The sequence below is a fragment of the Monodelphis domestica genome, chromosome 2 (genome assembly GCF_027887165.1).
Source record: "Monodelphis domestica isolate mMonDom1 chromosome 2, mMonDom1.pri, whole genome shotgun sequence".
NCBI lineage: Eukaryota > Metazoa > Chordata > Mammalia > Didelphimorphia > Didelphidae > Monodelphis > Monodelphis domestica.
The window spans coordinates 291,861,854-291,887,140 of NC_077228.1; the positions used below are offsets into that span (position 1 = coordinate 291,861,854).

General features: G+C 35.7%; 1 protein-coding gene across 1 annotated transcript in view; it reads left to right on the forward strand.

Annotated features, from left to right (window-relative positions):
- The first annotated feature begins 1,752 nt into the window (after positions 1-1,752).
- Positions 1,753-25,287, forward strand: part of MEP1A (meprin A subunit alpha) — a 32,538-nt gene continuing 9,003 nt past the window's right edge. Inside the window, exons 1-9 of the mRNA XM_056814715.1 lie at positions 1,753-1,798; positions 3,493-3,610; positions 4,262-4,437; positions 6,055-6,276; positions 7,291-7,440; positions 13,524-13,739; positions 17,334-17,810; positions 19,353-19,523; positions 22,398-22,695. Of these exons, the coding sequence (XP_056670693.1) occupies positions 1,753-1,798; positions 3,493-3,610; positions 4,262-4,437; positions 6,055-6,276; positions 7,291-7,440; positions 13,524-13,739; positions 17,334-17,810; positions 19,353-19,523; positions 22,398-22,695 (1,874 nt within the window). The remainder of the gene's footprint in view (positions 1,799-3,492; positions 3,611-4,261; positions 4,438-6,054; positions 6,277-7,290; positions 7,441-13,523; positions 13,740-17,333; positions 17,811-19,352; positions 19,524-22,397; positions 22,696-25,287) is intronic.

Consider the following 25,287-nt stretch of genomic DNA (forward strand, 5'->3'; position numbering starts at 1 on the left):
TACCCTATGAGGTAGGTCCTACTACAATCTCATTTTACAAATGAGAAAACTATGTCCAACAGAAGTTAAATAACCTTCCACCAATCATACCAGTTAGTTACTGCCTTCTAAAGGATTTAAACTCGTCTTCCTAAGGATCAAATGAAATATTTGTAAAAATAAAAATAAAGTGCTTAAGAACAATGCCTGGCACATAGTAGACAACAGACAACTGTATGTTTTCTTCCCTTGGTATTTATTTATTTATAAGGATATTGTCTCCTCTTAAACTCACCCCTAAGAGAATTCAGGTTCCTAGAGATAAGGGGATTATTTATTTATTTTGGTTTCTCTGACTCTAGGACTAAGCAGAGGCAAATTATAGGTTCTTAATAAATCGATTTGACTTGACTTGACTTGCAAAAAGTTAAACAGCTTGTCAAAATTTGAACCCATGATTTCTGACTCCCAATTCAGTGTTATTTGTTTTTAAAAGCTGCTTCTCATTGTCTGTGTTCACTGTGACCTCTTGGTTTCTCAGATCTAGATGATAAATCATACATTTTGTATGTAGTTAGTTTACATAAATACAACCTACTACTACATAAAATGACTAAGCAGAGTAATCCATAAGCAATAAAATAGGAAAATCTCGTAGGATAATCTTCTAAAAATAAACATCAGTGGTTCAATACCCCCTTACTTAAGCCCTTTTCCTTTATCATAGCTTCATTTAGCTAGTTTATTAATAAATGTTTATAGAGAAGAGGTACAGTATGTATTATCAAGTCCTGATCATGATAGGGAGTAGAAAGTTTCTTTCTAATCTACTCTTGATTTTATCTTGGAATATAATCCTTTGAGGGTAAAGTTCTAGGTAAGTCAAACATTAAGATCCTTCTAGGTTACATTGATATTTTATCTTTTTGTTTTACTTTTATGGGTACAATTAGTGTTTGTGTCATATTTGGTTTTGTAGCTTTTCAAACCTATGACAAAGATTGTTTTTAAAAAGAAAAAAAAGGCAATTTGACACAGTTGACACACTGTTTTTCCTATCAGATTTTAGTCAATTTTGAGTCACCATTATCTCCTTCCCACTTGTTATTTAAATTGTATCTATTTATTATTACTCTTTCCTCCCTAGTTACTGAGGTTACCCTTAAAACTTTGACTGCTGTGAAAAATTAATATTAAGTTGGGAATTTTTTTGTGGAATAATTTTCCATTTAGTCCCTCCCTGAAGAACTGTCTGATTCCAAGTTGAAGTTACAAACAATTTCTCCCTCAGGCAATGAAACTAGGTTGGGTGCTCCTTTTTATTGAGATCTTGGTTGAATATAACAGAACCAAGCAGTCACTTGACCTACTTGAAAGATTAAATTGAGTAGGTAGCCACATTGACCCAGACATGTGGCAGGGAAGAAGGGGCTTCTTGGCATCCTTAAAACCTACCTCTTCCTGGGATGATTTAATAAGGGAGAAGTAGGGATCTCTAGGTTCACCTTCATAATGACAATTTTCCAATCAGAAATATCTTGGGGAGGGACTGAGTGGTGATATCACAAGTGGTATATATTGGCCCGAACCTAGGAACTCACTCCTTAGCATCTTTTCAGATTATGGAGGGACCCCACTGGCTAGTTTGGATTTTCCTAAGCAGCCAATTAATAAACAAACTTAAAAACTAAGAAATACTGCTTCTCAAGAATTCAATAATTATGCTGCAAAGAGTATAATTATGATGAACTGGCCATGTAATTGGAAGACAAAATGCACCTTTACCTAGAAGATTCTTTTATGAGAGATCTTGAACAAGGTAAGCATTCACATGAAGGTCAGAAGAATAGGTACGAGGACACTCTCAGGGTCTCTCTAAAGAGTTTGTTACAATTAAAATTATCTAGAGAGACTAATTTTGGAGTAAGAATATATGTTAATTGATCATATCAAGTTTATTAGTTAGGCCAGCATCATAATCAATAAAGTAATATAGGTCTCTATAGGCTGTCTTGTGACCAGCAATGAACTGAGTTGGGTTGGGTAACTTAATAAAGAGAATTTTTGATGGTCATTATTCAGCCTCTCTTTTGAGCATCCCAATACATCATTAATTTGTAATAGCTCATTAAGAGCTGGTCTATCAACCCATCTACCCCTCTCTATACCTACATCACATATAGAGGGGAAAAAAAAAAACTCTTGTAGCCTCATTTATTAACCAAATTCTGTTAAAAAAGAAGAAATTCTTTGGGATTCCCAAGGACAAAGAAAATGCAAAAAGCAATAGACTAGATGGGATCTTTGACCCAGATCCCAGACACAGGAAAACATAATAACTCTCCCTAATATATAGGAATTAATACAATATATGAAAAATAAATTGCTACAAGCATGAATATTGATTGTAAGACATGGGAGATGGTGACACAGTATTGTCCAGCATGCCATGCCTGCATCAAAGAAGGCACTGTGCTCCATGAGCAAAGCAAATTACAATAGCAAAGAGGAAACATGAGATACTCAAATCTAGACATCTCTATCCCCAATGTTCAAACAAACAATTTGTGCCCAACTTATGGCAGAGGTTTCTGAACTCTTATTGAACTGATCAACCATAATCAAACATACTACACATTGACCCTGACATAGTGATGTCATTGGTCCTCTTTGAGTACAAAGAATGAACGACAATAATCTCTAGAGACACTTAAGCTCACTTGCTTTTGTCAGACTCCCTATTATGAAACACTCCCAGAAATTATTTTCTTAAAGGATCAGAATTTTTTTCTTTAAAATGTTGCTTGGAATAATATTTAAGAGATATTTTAAAGGATAGATTCAATTAAAAAATAGGCAAATATTCATTTAGTTTCTTTTATACACATTGTGCTTTGGTAAGTGTTGGGAAGACAAAAAGTTTACGAGGTCCCTGACCTAGTAGGGAAGGAAGCAGGAGGTAGCATACTGGATTAGGAACTGGAAAACCTAAGCCCATATCCCATTTTGTTAGTTTTGCTGCTTGTATAATCTTGGACAAGTAATTTTTTTCTCCCTGGACCTCAGTCATCTCATCAATAATGTGAAGAGTTGGACTAAATGATCTCAAACATCCTTTCTTTCTAGTTCTAAATTCTATTATCCAGATGATTATAATACTTAAAAAGTACATTCAGGGAACAATTTACATGATTCAGTGGATTGAGAGCTAGGCCTAGAAATGAAAGGTCTTGGGTTCAATCTGGCCTCAAGACACCTTGTGTGACTCTGGGCAAGTCCTTACCACACTTCTGCCTTGGAATCAATCTACAGTATTGATTCTAAGAGAAAAGGTAAGGATTTAAAAAAATGCATTTAGGAAATGTAAGACACAATGCTATATATAGTAACTATGAGAAAGAAGACTGTTACTGCTGGGGAGAGGAGGAAAAGAGGAAGTCAAACTTGTTTTGCCATAATAAAAGAAGCATTTTCTCAGATGAGTGTCTAAAATGAGTACAATGTGATTTCCAGGTCTGAATGCTAAAGGAGTTATTCTTTATGCCTTTGAAATGTTCCGTCTCAAGTCCTGTGTGGATTTCAAGCCCTACAATGGAGAAGAAACTTACATCATATTTCAGGAGTTTGATGGGTTAGTGTTTTTAAAAAATCTGAAAATTCTACCTTTAATGAATATATGAATAACCCAATGGGTTTCCCAAAAGATCTCCAGGCTCCCACATATACTTATTCATCCTGGAGATGCAATGCTGGGAACAAGCATGACTGTTAGGTTTCTTCTCTGGTTCTGCCCCACCTTGGAGTAAAATTCCAAGGAAATCTCTAAATCAATGCTTACGTATTCCTTACATTTTGGGTTTCCACAAAATATAAGGAACAGGATCTCAGTGTAGAATATGGATTTCGGATCTGGGACAGCTATTTGTTTCTTCTACAACAGGAAGTCTCTGAACCTCAATCCAGTATTCTTTCCACTAAATCACATTGTCTCTCTTGGGAAGACATGGGGAAGAGAAAACTTACATAATTTCTTAAAAAAATGGAGTATCTATGAGGAAAAAAACCAAAATAATCAGAAAGAGGAGAACAAGGGGTTTTATAAAAGATGTTAAACTCTGAGGATTTTAACCTCTACCCCCTAACATTCCTATGATTCCTGTTCTTAAATTTGGTGTCAATATCAGACAAATATGAAGAGGCTACAGTGTGCCTTTTTAGCAAATATTGATGTTGAAACTTTGGGATTCTCAGAGAAAAGTTTCCTTTCTATCTTTGTTTATAGGTGCTGGTCTGAGGTTGGAGATAAACATACAGGGCAGAACCTTTCCATTGGTTCAGGATGTGACTACAAAGCTATTGTTGAACATGAAATACTGCATGCATTGGGGTTTTATCATGAACAGTCAAGGTCGGATCGGGATGATTATGTGAATATTTGGTGGGATGAAATTATTCCAGGTGGGTGTCAATCTGCAATTAATTATGTGGGTCCAAATTGGTGAAGTCAGTGGACTCAAGCTATCTTAGAGCAACACAGTGTATATTGAGAGTAGAGATAAATGAGTCACTTGTTTTCACTTATTCTTATCTGATGATTCCTGCTTAGGAAAGAAGAAAAAAATGCCTAATAAATGTTTATTGATTATTTATTGACTCATAATGTCAAATAATAACTACAAGAAAATACAACTGGAATATATAAAGATCTTGAATTCCTATCTTGGATAATGGTGTGTTCTAGTGAACTGAAAATTTTAAAACTAAAGAACAAACAGAAAACTTTTTTTAAATAAAAAACATTTTCTTTCTGTTTTTCTTGTTGAGATTTTCAAAAATATAATACTTTATATTCTTTTCACAGTACGGAGATCATAGCAAATATAACTGAATATTAAGGATTAAAATCATTAAGTAATTTCTCATATTGGGAATCAAATTAAATCTGTAGTGACTCTAGAGGATACATTAAAAGTGTTTTAATTTTAAATAAAACCCAATAGGATTTTTTTTTCTTTTGGGTATTATACATGTGAGGAAGGAGGTAGGTAATGTAATTTGGAGGCATTTCTTCCCTCTCTCCTGAAAGTTAAGTACCAAAAATTTTAGTTAATTAATGGATCTTTCTAGTTATGGTTGTTAATTGAAATTTTGTTGTAATATTTTTACTCTCCCAATTAATAGGAAAAGAATAGAATTTAGAAATTGTTATGGATCTAGAGTTTCCCAGCATATAAAACATTCTTTGGTTTAAAATAAGATTGCTTTTCTGAAAGTACTGAGGATATTGGTGAAACTGGAGTAGTGATTTCTGCATATAAATCAAATGGAAAATTAAGTATGAAATCTCTAGAGACCTTATTTATACTTAGGAACTCTATCAGGGATTTTAAGAAGCTAGCTTATTGTTTGAAACCATAATATTTGTGATATAATTTAGATATTTAAGGGTGTTCCATGCATAAATTTGGGCATGTCTGAAAAACAAAAAGAAATGATTAAATGAAGAGATAGACCTCTTGGGCTGAGGTGGTCAGAGAAGGCTTCTAGGAAGAGGAAGGATTTTAGCTGCACAGATAAGATTTATATAGGCAAAGAAGTCTTCCAGGTAAGAATAATAGCATGAACAAAAGTAAAGAGATAGTGAAGCACAGGAGATAGGATTGTGACTAGATCTATGTAAGTAGAGCAGAAAGTTCAAGTTAGAGAGTGTTAGGCGATAAAGCTAGAAAATTAGGTAAAAGCAAGTTTGTTGCCAGATTGTCAGACTAAGGATCTTGGACTTCATTTTGTAGGAAAAATGGGAACCATTAAAAATTTACTTTCCTAAGCAATCACTGTGGAAATTCTGAAGACATGTCATGGATTCTAAAAAAAAAATGTCCAAATTAATTCTCTTTGTATTTGCCTCTCACAATCTGTTTTATATCTACTCTTATCCCTTTCCATTTCCTCAATTGTTTTCCATCTGCTTCCTGTTAATGACTGGTGTGGAAAGAGCCTCTTCCCTGGAATGTACCAAGAGAGCTGTGTAAATCCTTTTCAAGACTGATAATCAGCTGATTCTCTCCTTGACAGGTTATGAGCACAACTTCAATACTTACAACGACAGTTACATAACTGACCTCAACACTCCCTATGACTATGAATCTCTGATGCACTATGAGCCATTCTCCTTTAACAAAAATGCAAGTGCACCCACCATCACAGCCAAGATCCCTGCATTTGATGATATCATTGGGCAGCGTCTCGATTTCAGCACTGTTGACATAGAGAGGCTTAATCGCATGTACAATTGCAGTGAGTTACGATGGAGTTGAATGATGAGATTTTGAAACTATGCCATTTCTCTGCTCTCTGAGCTCTGTAAACTCCAAGTTGATGGTGTCTTTCTCTTTCTCTACTTCACTTTGAAGGGTAGAAGTTCAAGCATACTAAAATTAATCTTGTTTGGGGGGCAGTTAAGTGGCTCGATGGATTAAGAGCCAAGACTAGAGATGGGATATCCTGAGTTCAAATATGACCTCAGACACTTCCAAATTGGATGTCCCTGGGCAAGTCACTTAATGCTTATTGCTTAGCCCTTACCACTTCCTTCTTCCTTGGGACCAATGTACAGTATTAAGATGGAAGATAAAGCGTTTTAAAAAATAAAAAAGTAAAAAAGTGGAGCAACTGGGTGATTCAGTGGATAGATGACCAGGTTTGGAGATGGGAGGTCCTGGATTCAAACCTGTCCTCAAACATATTCTAGCTATGTGACCCTGGGCAAGTCACTTAATCCCGATTGCCTAGCCTTTGTCATTCTTCTCCACTGGAATCAGTACACAATATTGATTCTAAGATGGAAGATTAAGATTAAACTAGTATTTATCAATATCAATTTTGCCTAACAAATGGAAATGGAGGGCTTGCTGAGACTTAACTGAGGACACAAGGATTGGTGTTAACAAAGGAATTCAGAAACTAAATGAAACTAAAGTCTCATAACATTAATGTATCTGGATAACTTTCATAAAGTAGTAAAAGTGAGTTATTGAACTTGGAGTCAGGAGACCTAGATATGCATCCTAACCTTGACTGTTCTTCAGTCACTTAGAATTTTGTCTTTCTCATCAGCAAAATGGGCTCCTAAATCTTTGCATTACCTACCTTTCAGATTTATTGTGAAGAAAGAGCCTTACAAAACTTAAAGGGATGTACAACTACAATGAGGCATTATTTTTACTTTCTGTCTAGAACTTAACTACCTTTAGAAATAAGACACCATGATCTTTTGAACCATGAGTTTATATATAGTCATAATCTTTCTAGCGGCAACTCACACTCTTCTGGACCAGTGTTCTTTTGAGAAGCAAAACATTTGTGGTATGATCCAGGGCACCAGAGATGATGAAGACTGGATTCATAAGAGAGGAGATAGTCCTGGACAAGAAGATCATACTTTGGTTGGAAAATGCAAAGGTCAGTGGAGCAAGATAAACAAGGGAAATTAAAGGGGCAGTTGGTTTGTTTACCAGGTTCATTTTGACTATCGCAAGTCAGCATTTTTGCTGATATCTATATACTTTTATATGTGGAAATCTGAAAGAGGACAAAGGACAAATTGTATACCATAGATATTAATTGAATTAAAATAAAAAACACTCAAGGACAATGCGTGCAAAGGAGAGATAAAACTGAATGACAAGAAAGTTTTGAGGAAGTGTGATTAGTGACAAGAGAAGGGAAAAATGATTCCAAGGCTCAAAAAATCAGTTTCATCAAATTTAAGATGGGGTTGTCATATATGGCTAGAAAACTGCTTGGCAAATGTCTTCCATTTTGGAAGAACCAATTGCTCAACATGAAACAACAATAAGAAATGGTAGTGAGGCAAATTAATATAATCTCATATTTCATTAAGAAGGGAATAGTAAGTCACAATGCAATGACCCAGGACAATTCAGAGGAACTTAGGAGAAAGAACCTATCCACAACCAGAGAAAGAACTGTAGGAAAAGAAATTAATTGGAAAAAATACATGATCAATCATGTAGTGCAATAGGGATGTGATTAGGGTTTTGATGTTAAAAGATCACTCTACTGCAAATATGAGTAACATGGAAATAGGCTTTGAACAATGATACATGTATAACCCAGTGGAATTGCTTTTTGGCTTTGGGAGGAAGGAGGAGAGAACAGAGGTGGGTGGGTGGTGGAACATGAATCATGTAGCCATGGAAAAATATTCTAAATAATTAAAAAAAAAAAGAATAGTACCCAGGACCAGGAAGGTTTTCTCTGTACTTTTTCCTGTTTAGACCATATGTGGTATTTTGTTCAGGTTAGAGCAATGAATTTTAGGATGTACATTGACAAGATGAATAGCAGCCAGAGTCAGGCAAACAGGAAGGTGAGAGAATTTAAGATTATGTCATGTTAGGATTACTTCAAGATATTGGCAATTCTTAGCTTGGAGAAGACTTGTAGTTATTTTCAAGTATTCAAAGGGCTATCATATAGATTCAACTTATTCTGGTTGGTCTAGAGGACAGAACTAAAAAGAAGAGGATGTCTTAAAGACAAAATTTAGTTTGATGCCTGTGTCTGTCCATATCTCCAACTATCTATCTCTCCAACTGTTAGTCCATCCATCAATCATTTGTCCATATCTATCTATCTATCTATCTATCTATCTATCTATCTATCTATCTGTCTGTCTGTCTGTCTATCTACTTATTAACAGTTAGAGCTTTAGAGCTGTTCAGAAGTGGAATGGGCTACATTGATAGGCAATGAGTTCCCCATCATTTGGGAAACAAAAGCTAGACTGGGGATAATGTAGAAGACTTTTTTTATTCAGGTTTGAACTGGGTTTGTTGGCTTTTGAGGGTCTTCTAATTCTGAGTCATTAAATGTGAATATCTTCTTTTCAATTTTGGATTGGATCTATTATTTTTTGACATAAGAAATGTCTAGTGTGGAGAATGTGTCTCTTAAAGCAGATACAGCAGTTATTTAGCAACGTATGGACACAAAGAGTTACCATTTTGCCCAGGATCAGTTACAGCAATATTTATGATTTAGAACTAAGACTTGAACACTGGGCCTCTTGATTCTGAGGCCCATTATTTATTACATCAAGTTGTCTTATATAAATAACATAAATATTTTAAAACATAGTGCTTTTAATTACTTTGCTCAATGTTCCCCTGAGTGTCCACAGATAGAGATGACATCTGGGATGAGAGGAGTAGACTTTGTCCCCAAAGCAGATTGGAAAAATCCCCAGGTGCCTTATGGCAAGGCAAAATTCCCCTCCTGTGTCCCAGAAAAGGACAAGGTCTCTTTTTATCTTCAAGATCATTGAGTCAACAATCTGTTGTCTCCTAGGGATACTGAAGCTATCTATAATACACAATTATAACCATAAATCTAAGATCTAGAGCATGATTGCTTATAGGTTAAAAATTGATTTTCAACTAAACCCCAAAAGTGATCTATAAGTGGAAGGGAAGTTTTGTACACTGAAATGCTCAGAATATAGTAGTGAATGTGTTTTTGAAAAAAAAAAGTAAAAAAAAAATCATCCCTGCCTTGAATAAATTGCTTTATCAGACTCTGATCTAAAATCTTTATTCCTCTTAGAAAGGAACAGTTTTAGCAAAGTAAAAGTCTTATGTTTGTTATAAGGTGTTAGCTAGTTTTTAGACAACTGAGAAAAATCAGAGTTGAGTCACGAAAGAGTATCTTGTCCCACCCTAGGTCACTTTAGTGGCAAGACTGTGATTGATAACCACCTGACTCAGCATTGTTCTTTGAACAAAGATTCATTGTTCAATGAAGGCTTACCATGTGTAGAACACTGTATGAGAGCTGAGAAAAATACAAAGTTTAATAAGACAAATTATGCCTGACCTCATGGAGTTTTCTTTCTACATGACAACGCCACTTTTATAGTATATTGTGCCTTTCTCTCAGGGATATATTCTAGGAATTTTTTGTGTTTATATTAAACCATGGAAATCTGTTTCCTCTTTAAAATGCTATGACTTTTTTTTTTTGGTTGATATGTAAGACATATGAGGGCAGCTAGTGAGAATTGAGAGCCAGCTCTGCAGACAAGAGGTTCTTAGTTCAAATCTGAGCTCAGATACTTACTGGGCAAACCATTTAACTGCTATTGCCTAGCTCTTAGCCCTCTTCTGTCTTAGAACCAATATGCAGTATTGATTCCAAGATGGAAGGTAAATGTTTAAAAAACAAACACATACATGGAATCAGTTCAAATCTAGCTTCAGATATGTATAGGCTGCATGATCCTGGGCAAGTCATTTAATCTTGGTCTTTCAGTTCCTTCTTCTGTAAAATAGAAGGTAGACTTCTCTAGGTTGTTGTGATGATAAAATGAGAAAATATTTGCAAAGTTTTTTTGTAAACTATATGTATATATTGTTCTTGTTGTTTCATCATTTCAGTTGTGTCTGACTTTCTGTGTCCCGATTTTGGAATTTTCTTGACAAAGACATTGAGGGGACTTGTCATTTCCTTCTCCAGCTTATTTTACAGATCAGGAAACTGAGGCAAATAGAGTCACCCAGCTAGTAAGTGTCTGAAGCCAGATTTGAACTCAGGAAGACCCCTTTTTCTCATTGCAGAGCCAATATTCTATCTACTGAACCACCTAGCTACCCATAGGTGCACATGTGCGCGCGCACACACACACACACACACACATACACACACACACACATAACCTATAACCTATAACATGTATATGTCAAATATATTTGGGCATATATATGTGAACTATACATACAAAGTGTATGTGAACATACATAAACACATATATATTATAAATATGTACACACATATATTCTATTTACTTATCTATGTGCATGTAGTTTCCCCTTGGTGGAATATAAGCCCTTTGAGGGCAGCAGCTGTTTCACTTTTATCTTCATATCCCCAACTTCACACAATCCTGGCATATAGTGTTTCTGTGGAAATAATAATGAACTTGAATTTGAATGGATTTGAACTTGAATCCAAGTTCTACTACTAGTCCAAGATCCCATCTCTGGAGCTCAGTTGCCTCATCTGTAAAATGAGGGGGAAGAAACAAGATAGATTCCTTTTAGTTTTAGAGCTCAGATCTGATAAGTTGAATTCTTGAGACTCTTCTGATTATAACAGGAACAAAGTTTAAATTAGATATGTTTAATACTTAATCACTTTTTTCATTAAAGATAGCGTGGGCTAATGGATCAAGAACTGAAGAATTTAGGAGAACTGAGGTTCAAACCTATGACTACTTGACCATAGGCAAGTTGTTTACTCTTACAAGCACACTAGGTAATTCTAATAGACTATACATTAGAGAATACGTGCTGATTTGCTTTAATAGAGTTTCCTTACTGAGAGTCTATACCAACCAATAATCAATAAACATTTATTAAGGACCCACTATGTGCCAGGAATTGTGCTAAGCTCTGAGGATACAAAACAGCAGCAAAAGATAGTCCCTGTCCTCAAAGAGTTTATAATCTAAAGGAGAAGGAAACATGTAAACACATTTATACAAAGCAAATTATATACAGGATAAATAGGAGTTAATTAACAGAAAGCACTGGAATTAAAAGAGGTTAGGGAAAACTTCTTGTAGTTGGAACTTAAAGGAAATTGGGGAGATTGGTGGTCAGAACAGAGGAAGAAGAGCATTCCAGACACAGAAGCCATAAATGAAAATTCTAGGAGAGTCAAGATATATCTTGTTTGTGGAACAGTCAGAAGGCCAGTGTAATTGGACTGAGGAGTACTGGTCAGGGAATAATGTGGAAGAAGACTGAAAAAGTAGGAAAGATCTAATTTAAGAAGGCCTTTGAATGCTAAAAAGAGTGTTTTTGTACCACAGAGCTGGACGAAAAATAAGAAAAAATGTATAAGGAAGATGTGTACTATTAAGACAATAGGTCTACAGTGACTCTTGGGGAAGAGGCAGCTAAATCCATATCAAGAAACATATTCCACACAAGATCCTTGAACCTTTGAATTACTAGGTTTCCTTAAACATGTCAACTTTCCCTCCATGGAATCAATCTCTGACATTATAATGAGAGCTAATAAGAAAATTGAGTTTGCATCAGAGAAGTTAATTCCAGAAAACTTTGCTTGTAAACATTTATTCCCTGAATTAAAGAATGTGTAGACAGCAGGATATAAGTAGTAAAAGAACTGATATTAGTGTCAGAGAACCTGAGTTCAAATCTCAGCTCTCCCATTTACTAATCATATAACCCTGAATGAGTCAATTAATATTATCATAGGATCATAGACTGGAAAGGACCTTATAGGACATCATATGAGGAAACCGAGTCCCATTGGAATTAAGTGATTTGCCCAAAGGGTTTATGTTCCACTAGGGAGAAATAAGATGTACATGGGTTAAGAAAATGTAAAATATATAAAGACATGCCTCAGAGATATTGTGGGTTCAGTCCAGACCACCACAATAAAGCAAATACAGTGATAAAGCAAATCATAGGATTTTTTTTTGTTTTCTGGTACATTTTAAAATTGTTTTCACTATACTATAGTCTATTAAGTATGCAATAACATCATGTCTAAAAATAACAATGTACATACCTTAATTAAAAATATTCTGTTGCTAAAAATTGCTAACCATAACTTGAGGCTTCAATGAGTCATAGTCTTTTTCTTGGATCTTACCTCTAATGATCAAAGTGGTGGCTGCTGGAGGCTGGAGTGAGTGGCTATGGCACTTTCTTAAAATAACAGTGAATTTTACCCCATTAAACACTTAGAAGCCCATCTTGGGGGTTATTAATTGGCCTAATTTCAATTTTGTTGTGGCAAAGGGAAAAGTGATGCCTACACTCTCCATCTTATGAGCATAGTTCATAGATGCCCCAAAATAATGACAGTAACACCAAAGATCACTGTTCACTTATCACTGTTAACAGATCTAATAATAATTAAAAAGTTTCAAATATTTTGAGAATTGCCAACATGTGATACAGAGAAATGATGTAAGCACATGCTGTTGGAAAGATGGTGCTGATAGAATTTGTCTATCCAGAATTGCCACAAACTTTCAACTTGTAGAAACCTACCCCTCCAACAATATCTTTGATGTACAGTAAAATGAAATGCTGTAAAACTAGGAAAGCCTTTAACAGAAGAGAAATTATGGAAAATTCTGTGATTCACAGAATCTTCAATTGTCCAAGACCTACACAATCCATAGTTCTTTCTCTACATAGTTTTGGGTTAGAATGTCAACAGGAAATAGTGTATCTCTTCCACAAATTTAAGAATGAAGAAACGGGGGGAGAGGGGGTATTTTTTCACAGTGGAAGTGAAATGAAATCAGTGAATTTAATCCTGGTCCAAGTAGCCTGTTGTAAGAATGCCTGGTGAACATCTTACTTTTTTATCTTTCTTTTGGTCTGTGCTCTGATACTGCCTTTAATGTTAGCTTTATTAATAGAGTTCAGAGTAGAAGAATACGGTATAAATAAATCATTGTTCTGTTCCCTTGTTAGAGACAGGTTACTTCATGTATTTTAACACCAGTTCTGGGATGAAAGAAGAAGCTGCTCTCCTGGAGTCAAGGATTCTTTACCCCAAAAGGAAGCAGCAGTGTCTCCAATTTTACTACAAGATGACAGGAAGCCCCTCAGACAGACTTGTTGTTTGGGTCAAGAGAGATGACAGCACTGGCAATGTCCGCAAGTTGGTGAAGATACAAACATTTCATGGTACTTTAAGGGCTAATTCGAAATGAGTCAAATCTTTGAAACCATGGTTTTTGAATCTCTAATCAAGAAAATTCAGTTTTAATTTTTTTCTTTTAAAAGAAAGTATAATCTTAATGTGTTTTCTTCATGCTTTTCAAAGCAGTTGTTTCTGATTGGTTTAATCAGTCAAAATGATTGATTTGGGTGTTTTTGAGATAGATTCCATATTTCAGGGGTGTTAGTAAATGTTTAACAATCAACTGAAAAAATGCATATGATAAATTTTAAAGTTTAATCTGTATTAATATTTTCTCCATCACTTAAGTCTAGACAGTCAACAGTCATAAATTTTGTAGCCTTTGCCAATTTTTGAGGTGAGGATGTTCACTAAGAAAATTTAACAATTGACTATCACATCCCTCTCTGCATTAGACAACTGAATGATTTAAACAAAACAATTTTATTGAATGTCAGATAAGTTCCTGAGATTTGAGGGATATTTGTTCAGGAAGTTCACATATATAGCATATGAAGGGAGTCAAAGTGTATGGAACTGAAGTGACTCACCCAGTGTTTCATATGTAATAAGTTATAGAGTTTTCCAAATGTATAGCTTTTCTCACTGAGCCAGTTTGCTTTTCACAAGATGATTATGACATATCCCTGGCTCTCAGAGAGTTTACATTCTAGTAGGGGAGCTGAAATATATGTATTCAAATAACTATTATAGAGAGATGAATATAATCAGTGTCATGGGAATGTTATAAAAGAAATGCTTCTTAAAAAAATTTGCTACATTAAGATTCCTTGAGGGCAGACGTTGTTTCTTTCTTTGTATCAACAGAAGAACCTAGCTCAATGCTTGGCACATGTTGGGCACTACATAAACATTTCTAAATTAAGTTGCATTTACCTAAGCTAATGTAAAAAAAGATTTTTGTGGCGTCATTAAAAGGCAAACCATTACTAGTATAATTATTATATTATTGTAATTATTACAATAGTAGTTAATGATAACTATAAGGGGAAATTTTGTTTCACGACTATTATCAAGAATTTGAGAAAAATTAACTTTAACAACAAATAACTTCCCTGTCAATGGAAGGATATATGGCAAATATAATTAGATTATACTATATTAAAAATGATGACAAGTGAAAGATGTAGTTTAAAAGACATTCTTGAGGGTATGCATGACTAGGAAGAGGATGGGATAATCTTGTAGTAAGAAATGGAGATGATGAATAGTCCAAACATTCTATTGGCAAATCTAAGCTACTAATAAATGAGAGGAAGTCTTCTAGTGTATTTAGTATAACCTCTATGGAGGACACATGGAAACACATGGATAAGAATTATGCTAGATGAGGAAACATGGAGAAATTGTGATATATATGTATATATATACATATATATATACATATCAGTGGATGGAGTATCCTTTATTATTTCTATGATTTCCTCAGTATCATTGAGGAGATACAATGTGATTATATCTGTGATCTCCTTGAGTGGGATTCTATAACAATGGCTTGAGAATTTTCCACTTACAAAAATAATCTGGGGTCAGAAAATAAACTTAAAATGGCAACAGTTTTATTTTCTTTCCATGAAAAGGATAAGATTCCCTAATGGCAAGTGCCAAAGAAGAATACCTAATCATAAATCCCCTTCCTCCACTTCACCAGCTCCCATCCTCCTGTCCTGCTAGATTCCAATTATCAGAATCATGACTTCCAGGTTAGGTTTGAGGAACAGTGAGATAAGTTCAAAGAGAAAACAAAGTACATACATATGCAAGGGAACATCTTTTTGACATCCTCAGAGATAAAGAAAAGTAACTGAATCTGGGGCCTCCATGTTCCTTGTTATCAATCATTCCTTCCTGGCTCTCTGGGACTTTTAGATAAAAGCAACAAACTAGCCTCCACATCCCCTTTCCTAGTCAGGATAAAAACCTGGGTGCCTCTGCCCCAGGAATATTGGGGTAAGTCAAATATTTTACTTTAAGTATCATACACTTAAGTCTATCTCACTCATCTTGAATGTGGTTACTCCCTTCAATGATATAGATTGCAACCATCTTTGCCTTCTTATCCTATGCTAATTTTACTCATTTTATCAAATATTCCACAAATTGTCCTGCAAATGCCAGAGGCCTTTGTCTGGGCTATTTCCCACTTTATAGCAGCCAAAACAGCCCATGGCTTGTTCATTTGATATCTCTTACCCTAAATGTATAGTTGGTGTAGATGCCTCCTTTTCTAATTATACAATTCCTAGATGATGTCTTTTACTCATCATTTCTTGAAAATAAGTTTTCATTGATAATATGCTATAGCCCACTTGAGACTAGCATCTGTTTTTCTATTGCTCTTTGGGTCACCTATAATTCTGTTTCTATGGAGATTGTGGCATTTTATACTTTGGGATATAGACTTGGTAGGAGAACATTTAGTGCTAAAAAATTAGGTTTTTTGTCAGAGAGCAGTTTGGGATTACTGAATGGGCTTCCTTCTAAAGTTTTATGTCTATATCAGTTGTTTCCAAAGTGAGAGTTGGGACTTCCTGAGAGGCCTTTTTCTGAATCTAAGGTGTTTGTGACAGAAAAGTAATTCACATCATATCTTCATAGCTACAGACATCTCTCCAAGCTAACCATAAATACCTTTCACCCATTATGATGAGGGAGCGCAACAATTCCTCATCACTTCTTCTTACCCTTAAAACTTTTAACCTTTCTTCTTTTAAATTTTCCTTTTAGGACAGGTATAATCTAATCTTGACCTGGGCACCCATTGCAGCAATTGTGTGTTGTCATTTCAGTTGTTTCAGATGTAGTCAACTTTTTGGGATCTCATTTGAGATTGTCTTGGAAAGATACAGGAGTGGTTTGCCATTTCTACTCCTGTTTATTTTATAGATGAGGAAACTGAGGCAAACAGCATTAAGTGAATTTCCCACCATCACATAGTAAGTGTCTGAGGTCAGATTTGAACTCAGAAAGATGGCTCAGCATTGTATCCACTAAGACCTAGTTGCCCTAATTTTCTCATTTATAAAAAATTCTAGAGTTAGATGGGAGGATATCTTGAAGTCCCTTTCAGGTCTAAATCCTATAATCCCATCACCTCTCTTCCTTTCTTTCCTCCTTTTTTCAGATTGATTTCCCTAAACAGAGAAGAGATAATTTGCATTAAAGCTGGAAGGACCAGTAGGCTTAATCCTGCCTTCATTGATTGAATTTTAAGAAAATGATAGCTAATCAAAGCAAATCTTTCAAAGATAGAACTTTTGACAGCAGGAGAAAATGAAATGCTCAAATTTTAAGCAACTAAAGGATTTTTTTTTTTGTGGGGAATATTTTTGGGGGAGGGAGTTCCCACTTCCATAAATCTCAAATACAGACTTGGCATCTAGATATCGCTGTTGATTGACTCTTTTTGAGCACTAATACATTCAATATTGTGGGTGTGGGGAGAGAGAAAGCCTGACACTAAGCCCCAGAAGAGAAATCATGGAATTAAATAATTCCTGTGATAAATAAATGGATTATTTGAATGAAAAGAAACACATTGTTGAATGGTATTTGACAGCTCTTTGTTTCTGTCCCAGATGATGATAATGACCATGGCTGGAAAATTGGCCAAGTGACCCTCAGAGAAGAAGTTAAATTCCGCTACCTCTTTCAAGGTTCAAAGGGAGACCCCCAGAATTCTGCTGGGGGGATTTTCTTGGATGACATTACTCTGACTGAGACTCCCTGTCCCAGAGGGGTCTGGATGGTTCGAAACTTTTCTCAGGTCCTTCAGGACACACCAAAAGGTCAAGGGCTCGATAGCCCTCGATTCTACAGCTTAGAGGGATATGGTTATGGAGTGACCTTATACCCAAATGGCAGATACACTTCCACTGTCTCTGGCTATGTTGGACTTACTTTTCATCTCTTCAGTGGGGAGAATGACGCCATCTTGGAGTGGCCAGTGGAAAATAGACAGGCCATCATGACAATGGTTGACAATGATCCTGATGTCAAGAAGAGAATGTCATCAAGCATGGTGTTTACCACCTCCAAGAACCATCTATCTTCAGGTAGGTGGGTAGCTTTTGGTATGAATGCATCTAAAAGCTTTTGAAAGGACTAATAGAGTTGTAACCTTTCTGTTTAAGGAAAAAACAACAAAAACAATGTAACCAGGTTATATTCTTCAACTAGCACAACAGTGACCTGATCTATTAACTATATAGATTTAAAAACAACAACAACAACAACAAAAAACCCAACTCTTATAATCTGTCTTAGAATCAAATCTAAGTGTAGGCAAATGTGGTTAAGTGACTTTCCCAGGGTAACACAATTAGGAAGTATCTGAACCCAGGTGCTCCCAACTCCAGGCCAGGCACTCTATTCAGTGGTCAAATCTGGGACAAAACCAGAAATATCTAAAAGAAAAGAAAACAAAACACAAAAGTCCCAAACCTCTCTTGTCTTTGGTTATTCCAGAATTGGTCATTGAATTTCAGCTGAATTTGTTTATCACTTAGTGGTTTCTTTTTTATGTTCATTAGTTTAGTCAAGGTGTGTGTTCTTGGTTTTCTTTTCTTTACATCAGTTCATGTACAGTGTCCCATATTTCTCTGAATTCTTCATGTTATTTCTTTTTTTTTTCCTAACAAATTGATTTATATTTTAAATATCATGGTCATTTCTGGGACCCACATTTAACTTCCTCCCCATTTTTTAAATGAAGGAAATATTTAGTCAAAAAATAAATGAAAAATATCATTTGAGAATGTATTCAGCAGTCTGTCCTAGTGTTTATTTTTCATTATTTCCTTTGGCATAATAATATTCCATTTCATACCATAATCTGTCAAGCTGTTTCCTAATTGATTGTGCCTTATTCTTTGGCACACAATTTCAGTCCTCATTTGCGTTCTACCTTCAGATCATTAAAGAACTCTTCAGCATACTCAGCCCAGTGCTAAGAACAGCATATCTATATTTAGGAGGGTCACATTTTGTGCAAAACCTGAAATATCCAAAAGAAAGCAAATCATAAAACCCCCAACCTCTTCAGTCTTCAAGTCACCATATAATATATTTCAAAGAGAAGCATAAGGGATTTGCCAGTCATCTGCTAATTGGATTATCTAAAACCAATGCTTTCTTCCACTCATTTTGGTTAATGAAGTACTGACTATATTTTCCTTACTGCTTTTAACTTTATTAAATATCCCCATTATGGTGTTGCTCAGAACATGTTAAAATCCATTATCTGAGACGTTTGACCATCTGGAAACAAAACTGAAACTCAAACTAAAAGCACAACATAGAAAATCCTGAAAAAACAAAAACAAAAACAAAACTTACTAACAACAGAATTCCCCAGTAATGGACCTTTTAAAAAAAATTAGGGAGCAGGTATAGCTGGAGAAACCTGATATCTGCACCTTGAATTGGACTTGTTGATTTCAAGAAAGAAGTTATAGAAGTTGGTATAGCTCCCTTCCCATAAATTGAGGGAAGATGATCTGGGGTAGATATCTGGCCACTCTTAGACTTCATTTGATTCCTTTGGGGAAAATGTATTCCCTTTGAAATATTAGTTTTAAAAATGTCTACTTTTGCAGCCCTAAATAATTCTATCTGGGACAGACCATCCATTGTGGGGACTTATGACCGCACCTGTGAATGTTACAGAAGCATAGACTGGGGCTGGAGTACCGTCATTTCTCATCAGCAACTACAAAAGCGGAATTTCATTAAAGATGACACACTGGTCATTTTTGTGGACTTTGAAGGTACCTGTCTGGTTTGATTTCTTAAAATAATAAATTTCATGAATCTTTTGTTCTCTGTTTAGCAAAAAGTACACAGCTCTTCCCATACTGAACTGGTGAGTTGTTTTTAAAGGACTGAGGTGAAAGGAAATGTTTTCAGTGGTTTATTTGGGGATTCATTAAGAAGTTAAGCGAATAGGAGCGGTAGCATCTGCTTGTATCTTCTATTACTGGAAAGGCTGAGATTAGGGAATGATCACTGAGCTCAGGAGTTCTGAGCTGTAGTAGGTGTTCTTGGGTTCATTTGAACCCCCTTCAAGAGTCACTAGATATTTAAAGGCATCCTGCTTGGATAACTCATATAGTAAGAAAGGAAATGCAGAGAGTCTTCATGATTCAGCACTACTTGACTCTTGCTAACTCTAAGGGATTAATTAGATGACCTAGGATTAAAACATCAAATACATTCAATTTTCTCCCCCCTTCCCTCTCTCCCTCCCTCCCTCCTTCTCTCCTTCCCTCCTTCCCTCCTTCCCTCCCTCTTTTCCTCCCTCCCTTTTCTATTTTTAAAATTTTTTCTTTATTTTATTCCAGTGACAAATTTACACATAAATTTTCCAAGGTTACATGATTCGTGCCTTCTCTCTCCTCACTTCCTCTCCTCCCCACCCCCAGAGTTAACAAGCAATTCCACATATTTTATCACTCAAAACCTGTGTCATCTTCAGCTTCCTCAAAACTCCTAAATTCCCATTATTGCTAAATAATACCAAATAATTGCTAACATCTAAATAGTGGTTTAGGATTTTGAAATTATACAGATTGACAGGTAAGTATATACATATACAGTTATCTATTCCACAGTGAAATTTTCCCTATAGCAGTTTCAATATATTTATGGATCAGCATAAGAAATTAAATGGGAATTTTGGGGGAGTTTTAAGGAAGCTGAAGACGACATACAAAAGTTTAGAAACTCAGAAGTGCATAAGATATATGTATAGTATTATATGATATCAACATATTTTATCTTTTGGTACCTTAAAATAAACAACTTCTTTTTAAAGTTAAAATAAATAAAAAGCTAAAGTTTGTGAAAAGGATGTGAAAACCAACAGATGACAAAGGCTAGAAATGTAGAGATATCTTTAAAAGTTTAGTAATTCATAAATGCATAAAATGTATATGCTCTTGAGTATGTTGCCTGTACAGTATTTATTTTACTGTTTAATAACATAAAAGAACAGCTATACACATTTTGTCTTAAAATTAAATTTGTAGTAAGAGACATGCAATTCTATACACCAGTTTGGGGGATGCCAAGTGTGTTTATGATAATTTTCCATAGATTTTCTAGATCTACATCATTTCTAGATCATAGGTGCTATGTCCCTACCTTCCAGTATATAGAAGGGATACCTGTGTGGGTGTCTGTACACATATCCCTTTTCTACACATACTTACACACATACAAATACACACATTATCTCATTTGATTCTCACACTAACCTTGTGATATAGATGTTATTATTATGCCCATTTTACAGATGACAAAACTGCAGATGAGATATTAAATTGACTTGCCCAGGATCAAATAGCTAGCTAGGATCTGAGGCAGAATTGAAACTCAGGACTTTCTGATTCCAAATCCTCAAGCAATCCTTTTCAATTGGGTGAAGACATAACTTGACACTCATTTTGACATTTAATCAAGGGACATCAAAACTGGCCGAGGAGTTCATGACATCATTCAATAAACATTTATTCAGTAACCACTATGTACCAGGCTTGATGCTAGGTGCTAGCAATATGCATACAAAGGTGAGAGGGTACCAGACTTCAAGGAGATTACATTCTACTAGAGGATATTTATTGCTCACAGATAAGTCAATATAGGATGTATATAGCATAAATACAAAGTAATTGGACAACTAGGTGGCACAGTGGATAGGAAACCAGGCCTTGAGTCAGAAAGACTCATCTTTCTGAGTTCAAATCTGACTTCAGACTAGCTATGTGACTTTGGGCAAGTCACTTAATCTTGTTTGCTTCAGTTTCCCTATCTGTAAAATGAACTGGAGAAGGAAATGGCCAGCCGCTTTAGTATCTCAAGAAGAGTCACAAAGAATTGGACATGGTTGAAGCAACTGAACAACAAAATATCCCAGACATTGAGTAGAGCTTTGGGGATGCAAAAAATTGAAAGAGACAGTCCCTGCCCTCAATGAGCTTACATTTTAATGGAGGAGATAACATACAAAGAAATATTTATCCAAAGCAAGCTATCTCTAGGATAAATATTGCTGTTGTGGTTTTTCATATTCAAAGAGGACCAAAATGTCATTGTATTAGGGTCAACGTACAGTGTCTCCAACTGAGGTTGATCAGACCAATATGAACCACAGGTTGGGCACAGATCACCCATATGATCAATTGGGCTGGAGATGTTTCTAAATCTGAACATCTAACATTTCTTTTGTGTTACTGCAATTTTGCTTTGCTCATTGAGCACAGAGGCTTCTTTAATGCTGTATCATGCAGGACAGTTCAGCTGTGCCAGTGCCTCCCCATAGGAAAAATAGGAGATAATTAGCAGAGGGGTGGCATTAGAATTAAGAAGGGTTGGAGAAACAAGAGCCAATTCTGCCCCACATAACCCCCAGGATATTTGAACTGAGCATGGGTAAGACTAAATAGTTTACCCATAAGCCATTTTGTCCTAGATGTCACAGACTATTATGTCAGGTTTCTAAGAGTTCTCTCCATGAGGGGAAAGTGTGTTTGCCACAGAAACCTTGGATTTTTCTGGGATCTTTGGAAATGAAAATTGATTGTATTTGTTATTTTAACTATGGGTCATTCCTATAATCTCTTCCTTTGTCTCTTTCATGGAAGATATTACCTACCTTAACCGGACTGAAGTTCCTGTTCCTAGTGTGAGGCAGAGGCCCTCAGGTCTGATTCTCCAGAATCCAGAGCATTACACACCACAGGAGGATTCCAAGACAATGCCATTAGAAGAAACCCAACCTGGCAGCCTGGATGCTAGACCTGGGCGGCAGAAGCGGTCTGTAGAGAACACGGGCCCCCTGGAGGATCACAACTGGCCACAGTACTTTAGAGACCCATGTGAACCAAACCCTTGTCAGAATGAAGGAATCTGTGTGAACGTGAAAGGAATGGCAAGCTGCAGGTGAGTGCCAGGGGGTTTCAGGGGGTCTGGAGGGATTGGGCATCGTCCTTCTAACCCCTGAATGCAGCATTCTATTTTTTTTTCTTTTTAAAATTTTATTTGGTCAATTTCAAACATTATTCTTTGGTTACAAAAATCATATTCTATTCCTCCTTCCCCTCTCCCTACCCCTCCCATAACCAACACACAATTCCACTGGGTGTTACATGTGTCCTTGATCAAAATCCATTTCCATGTTGTTGGTGATTGCATTGGGATGTTCATTTAGGGTCTACCTCCCCAGCCATATCACCTCAAACCATGTAATCAAGCAGTTGTTTTTCTTCTGTGTTTCTACTCCCACAGTTTTTCCTCTGAATATGGATAATGTTTTTTCTCATAGATCCCTCCAAGTTGTTCAGGATCACTGCATTGTCACTAATGGAGAAGTCCATTACATTCGATTGTACCACAGTGTATCAGTCTCTGTGTATAATGTTCTCCTGGCTCTGCTCCTTTCGCTCTGCATCAATTCCTGGAGGTCATTCCAGTTCCCATGGAATTCCTCCAGTTTATTATTCCTTTGAGCACAATAGTATTCCCTCACCAACATATACCACAATTTGTTCAGCCATTCCAGAATTGAAGGGCATCCCCTCATTTTCCAATTTTTTGCCACCACAAAGAGCGCAGCTATGAATATTTTTGTGCAAGACTTTCCATATTATCTCTTTGAGGTATAAACCCATCAGTGCTATGGCAGGATCAAAGGGAAGACAGTCCTTTATCACCCTTTGGGCATAGTTCCAAATTTCCCTCCAGAATGGTTGGATCAATTCACAACTCCATTAATGTCCCAATTTTGCCACATCCCCTCCAGCATTCATTACTTTCCTTTGTTGTCATGTTAGCCAATCTGCTAGGTGTGAGGTGATCCCTCAGAGTTGTTTTGATTTGCCTATCTCATTATAAGAGATTTAGAACACTTTTTCATGTGCTTATTAGTTGTTTTGATTTCTTTGACTGAAAATTGCCTATTCATGTCCCTTTCCCATTTATCGATTAGAGAATGGCTTGATTTTTTTGTACAATTGATTTAGCTCTTTGTAAATTTGAGTAATTAGACCTTTGTCAGAGGTTTTTGTTATGAAGATTGATTCCAATTGTTACTTACCTTCTAATTTTGGTTGCATTGATTTGGTTTGTACAAAAACTTTTTAATTTGATGTAATCAAAATTATTTATTTTACATTTTGTGATTTTTTTCTAGCTCTTCCTTGGTTTTAAAATCTTTCCTTTCCCAAAGATCTGCCATGTATACTATTCTGTGTTCACCTAACTTACTTATAGTTTCCTTCTTTATGTTCAAGTCATTCACCCATTCTGAGTTTATCTTGGTTTAGGGTGGAAGGTGTTGATCCAAATCTAATCTTTCCCACACTGTCTTCCAAATTTCCCAGCAGATTTTGTCAAATAATGAATTTTTGTCCCAAAAGCTGGGATCTTTGGGCTTGTCATAGACTGTCTTGCTGAGGTCACTTACCCCACGTTTATTCCACTGATCCTCCTTTCTGCCTCTTAGCCATATTGTTTTGATGACCACTGCTTTATTGCATAGTTTGAGATCTGGTACTGCAAGAGATCTTGAGATGTTTATTGTATAGTTTCAGATCTGGTACTCCTTCCTTTGCATTTTTTTTTCATGATTTCCCTGGATATCCTTGATCTTTTGTTCTTCCAAATGAACTTTGTTATGATTTTTTCTAATTCAGTAAAAAAAAAAATTTGGTAGTTCAATGGGTATGACACTAAAGAAGTAAATAAGTTTGGGCAGGATTGTCATTCTTAATATGTTAGCTCATCCTACCCATGAGCAGTTAATGTTTTTCCAATTGTTTAGATTTAGTTTTAACTGTGTGGAAAGTGTTTTATAGTTGTGTTCATATAGTTTTTGTGTTTATCTCGGCAGATAGATTCCTAAGTATTTTATTTTGTCTAGGGTGATTTTAAATGGAATTTCTCTTTCTAATTCTTGCTGCTGAAGTGGGCTAGAGATATATAGAAATGCTGATGACTTATGTGGGTTTATTTTGCAACCTGCAACTTTGCTAAAGTTGTTGATTATTTCCACTATCTTTTTAGTTGATTCTCTAGAATTCTTTAAGTACTCTATAATATCATCTGCAAAGAGTGATAGCTTGGTCTCTTCATTTCCAATTTTAATACCTTCAATTTCTTTTTCTTCTCTAATTGCTATTGCTAGTGTTTCTAGTACAAAGTTAAATAATAGCAGTGATAATGAGCATCCTTTTTTCACTCCTGATCTTATTGGGAATGCATCTAGTTTATCCCTATTGCACATGATGTTACCTGATGGTTTTAGATATATACTGTTTATTATTTTTAGGAAAGACTCTTCTATTCCTATACTTTCTAGTGTTTTCAATAGGAATGAGTGTTGTAATTTGTCAAAGGCTTTTTCTGTGTCTATTGAGATAATCATATGATTTTTGTTAGTTTGCTTGTTGATATGGTCAATTATGTGAATGGTTTTCCTAATATTGAACTATCCTTGCATTCCTGGTATAAATCCCTCCTGATCATAATGAATAA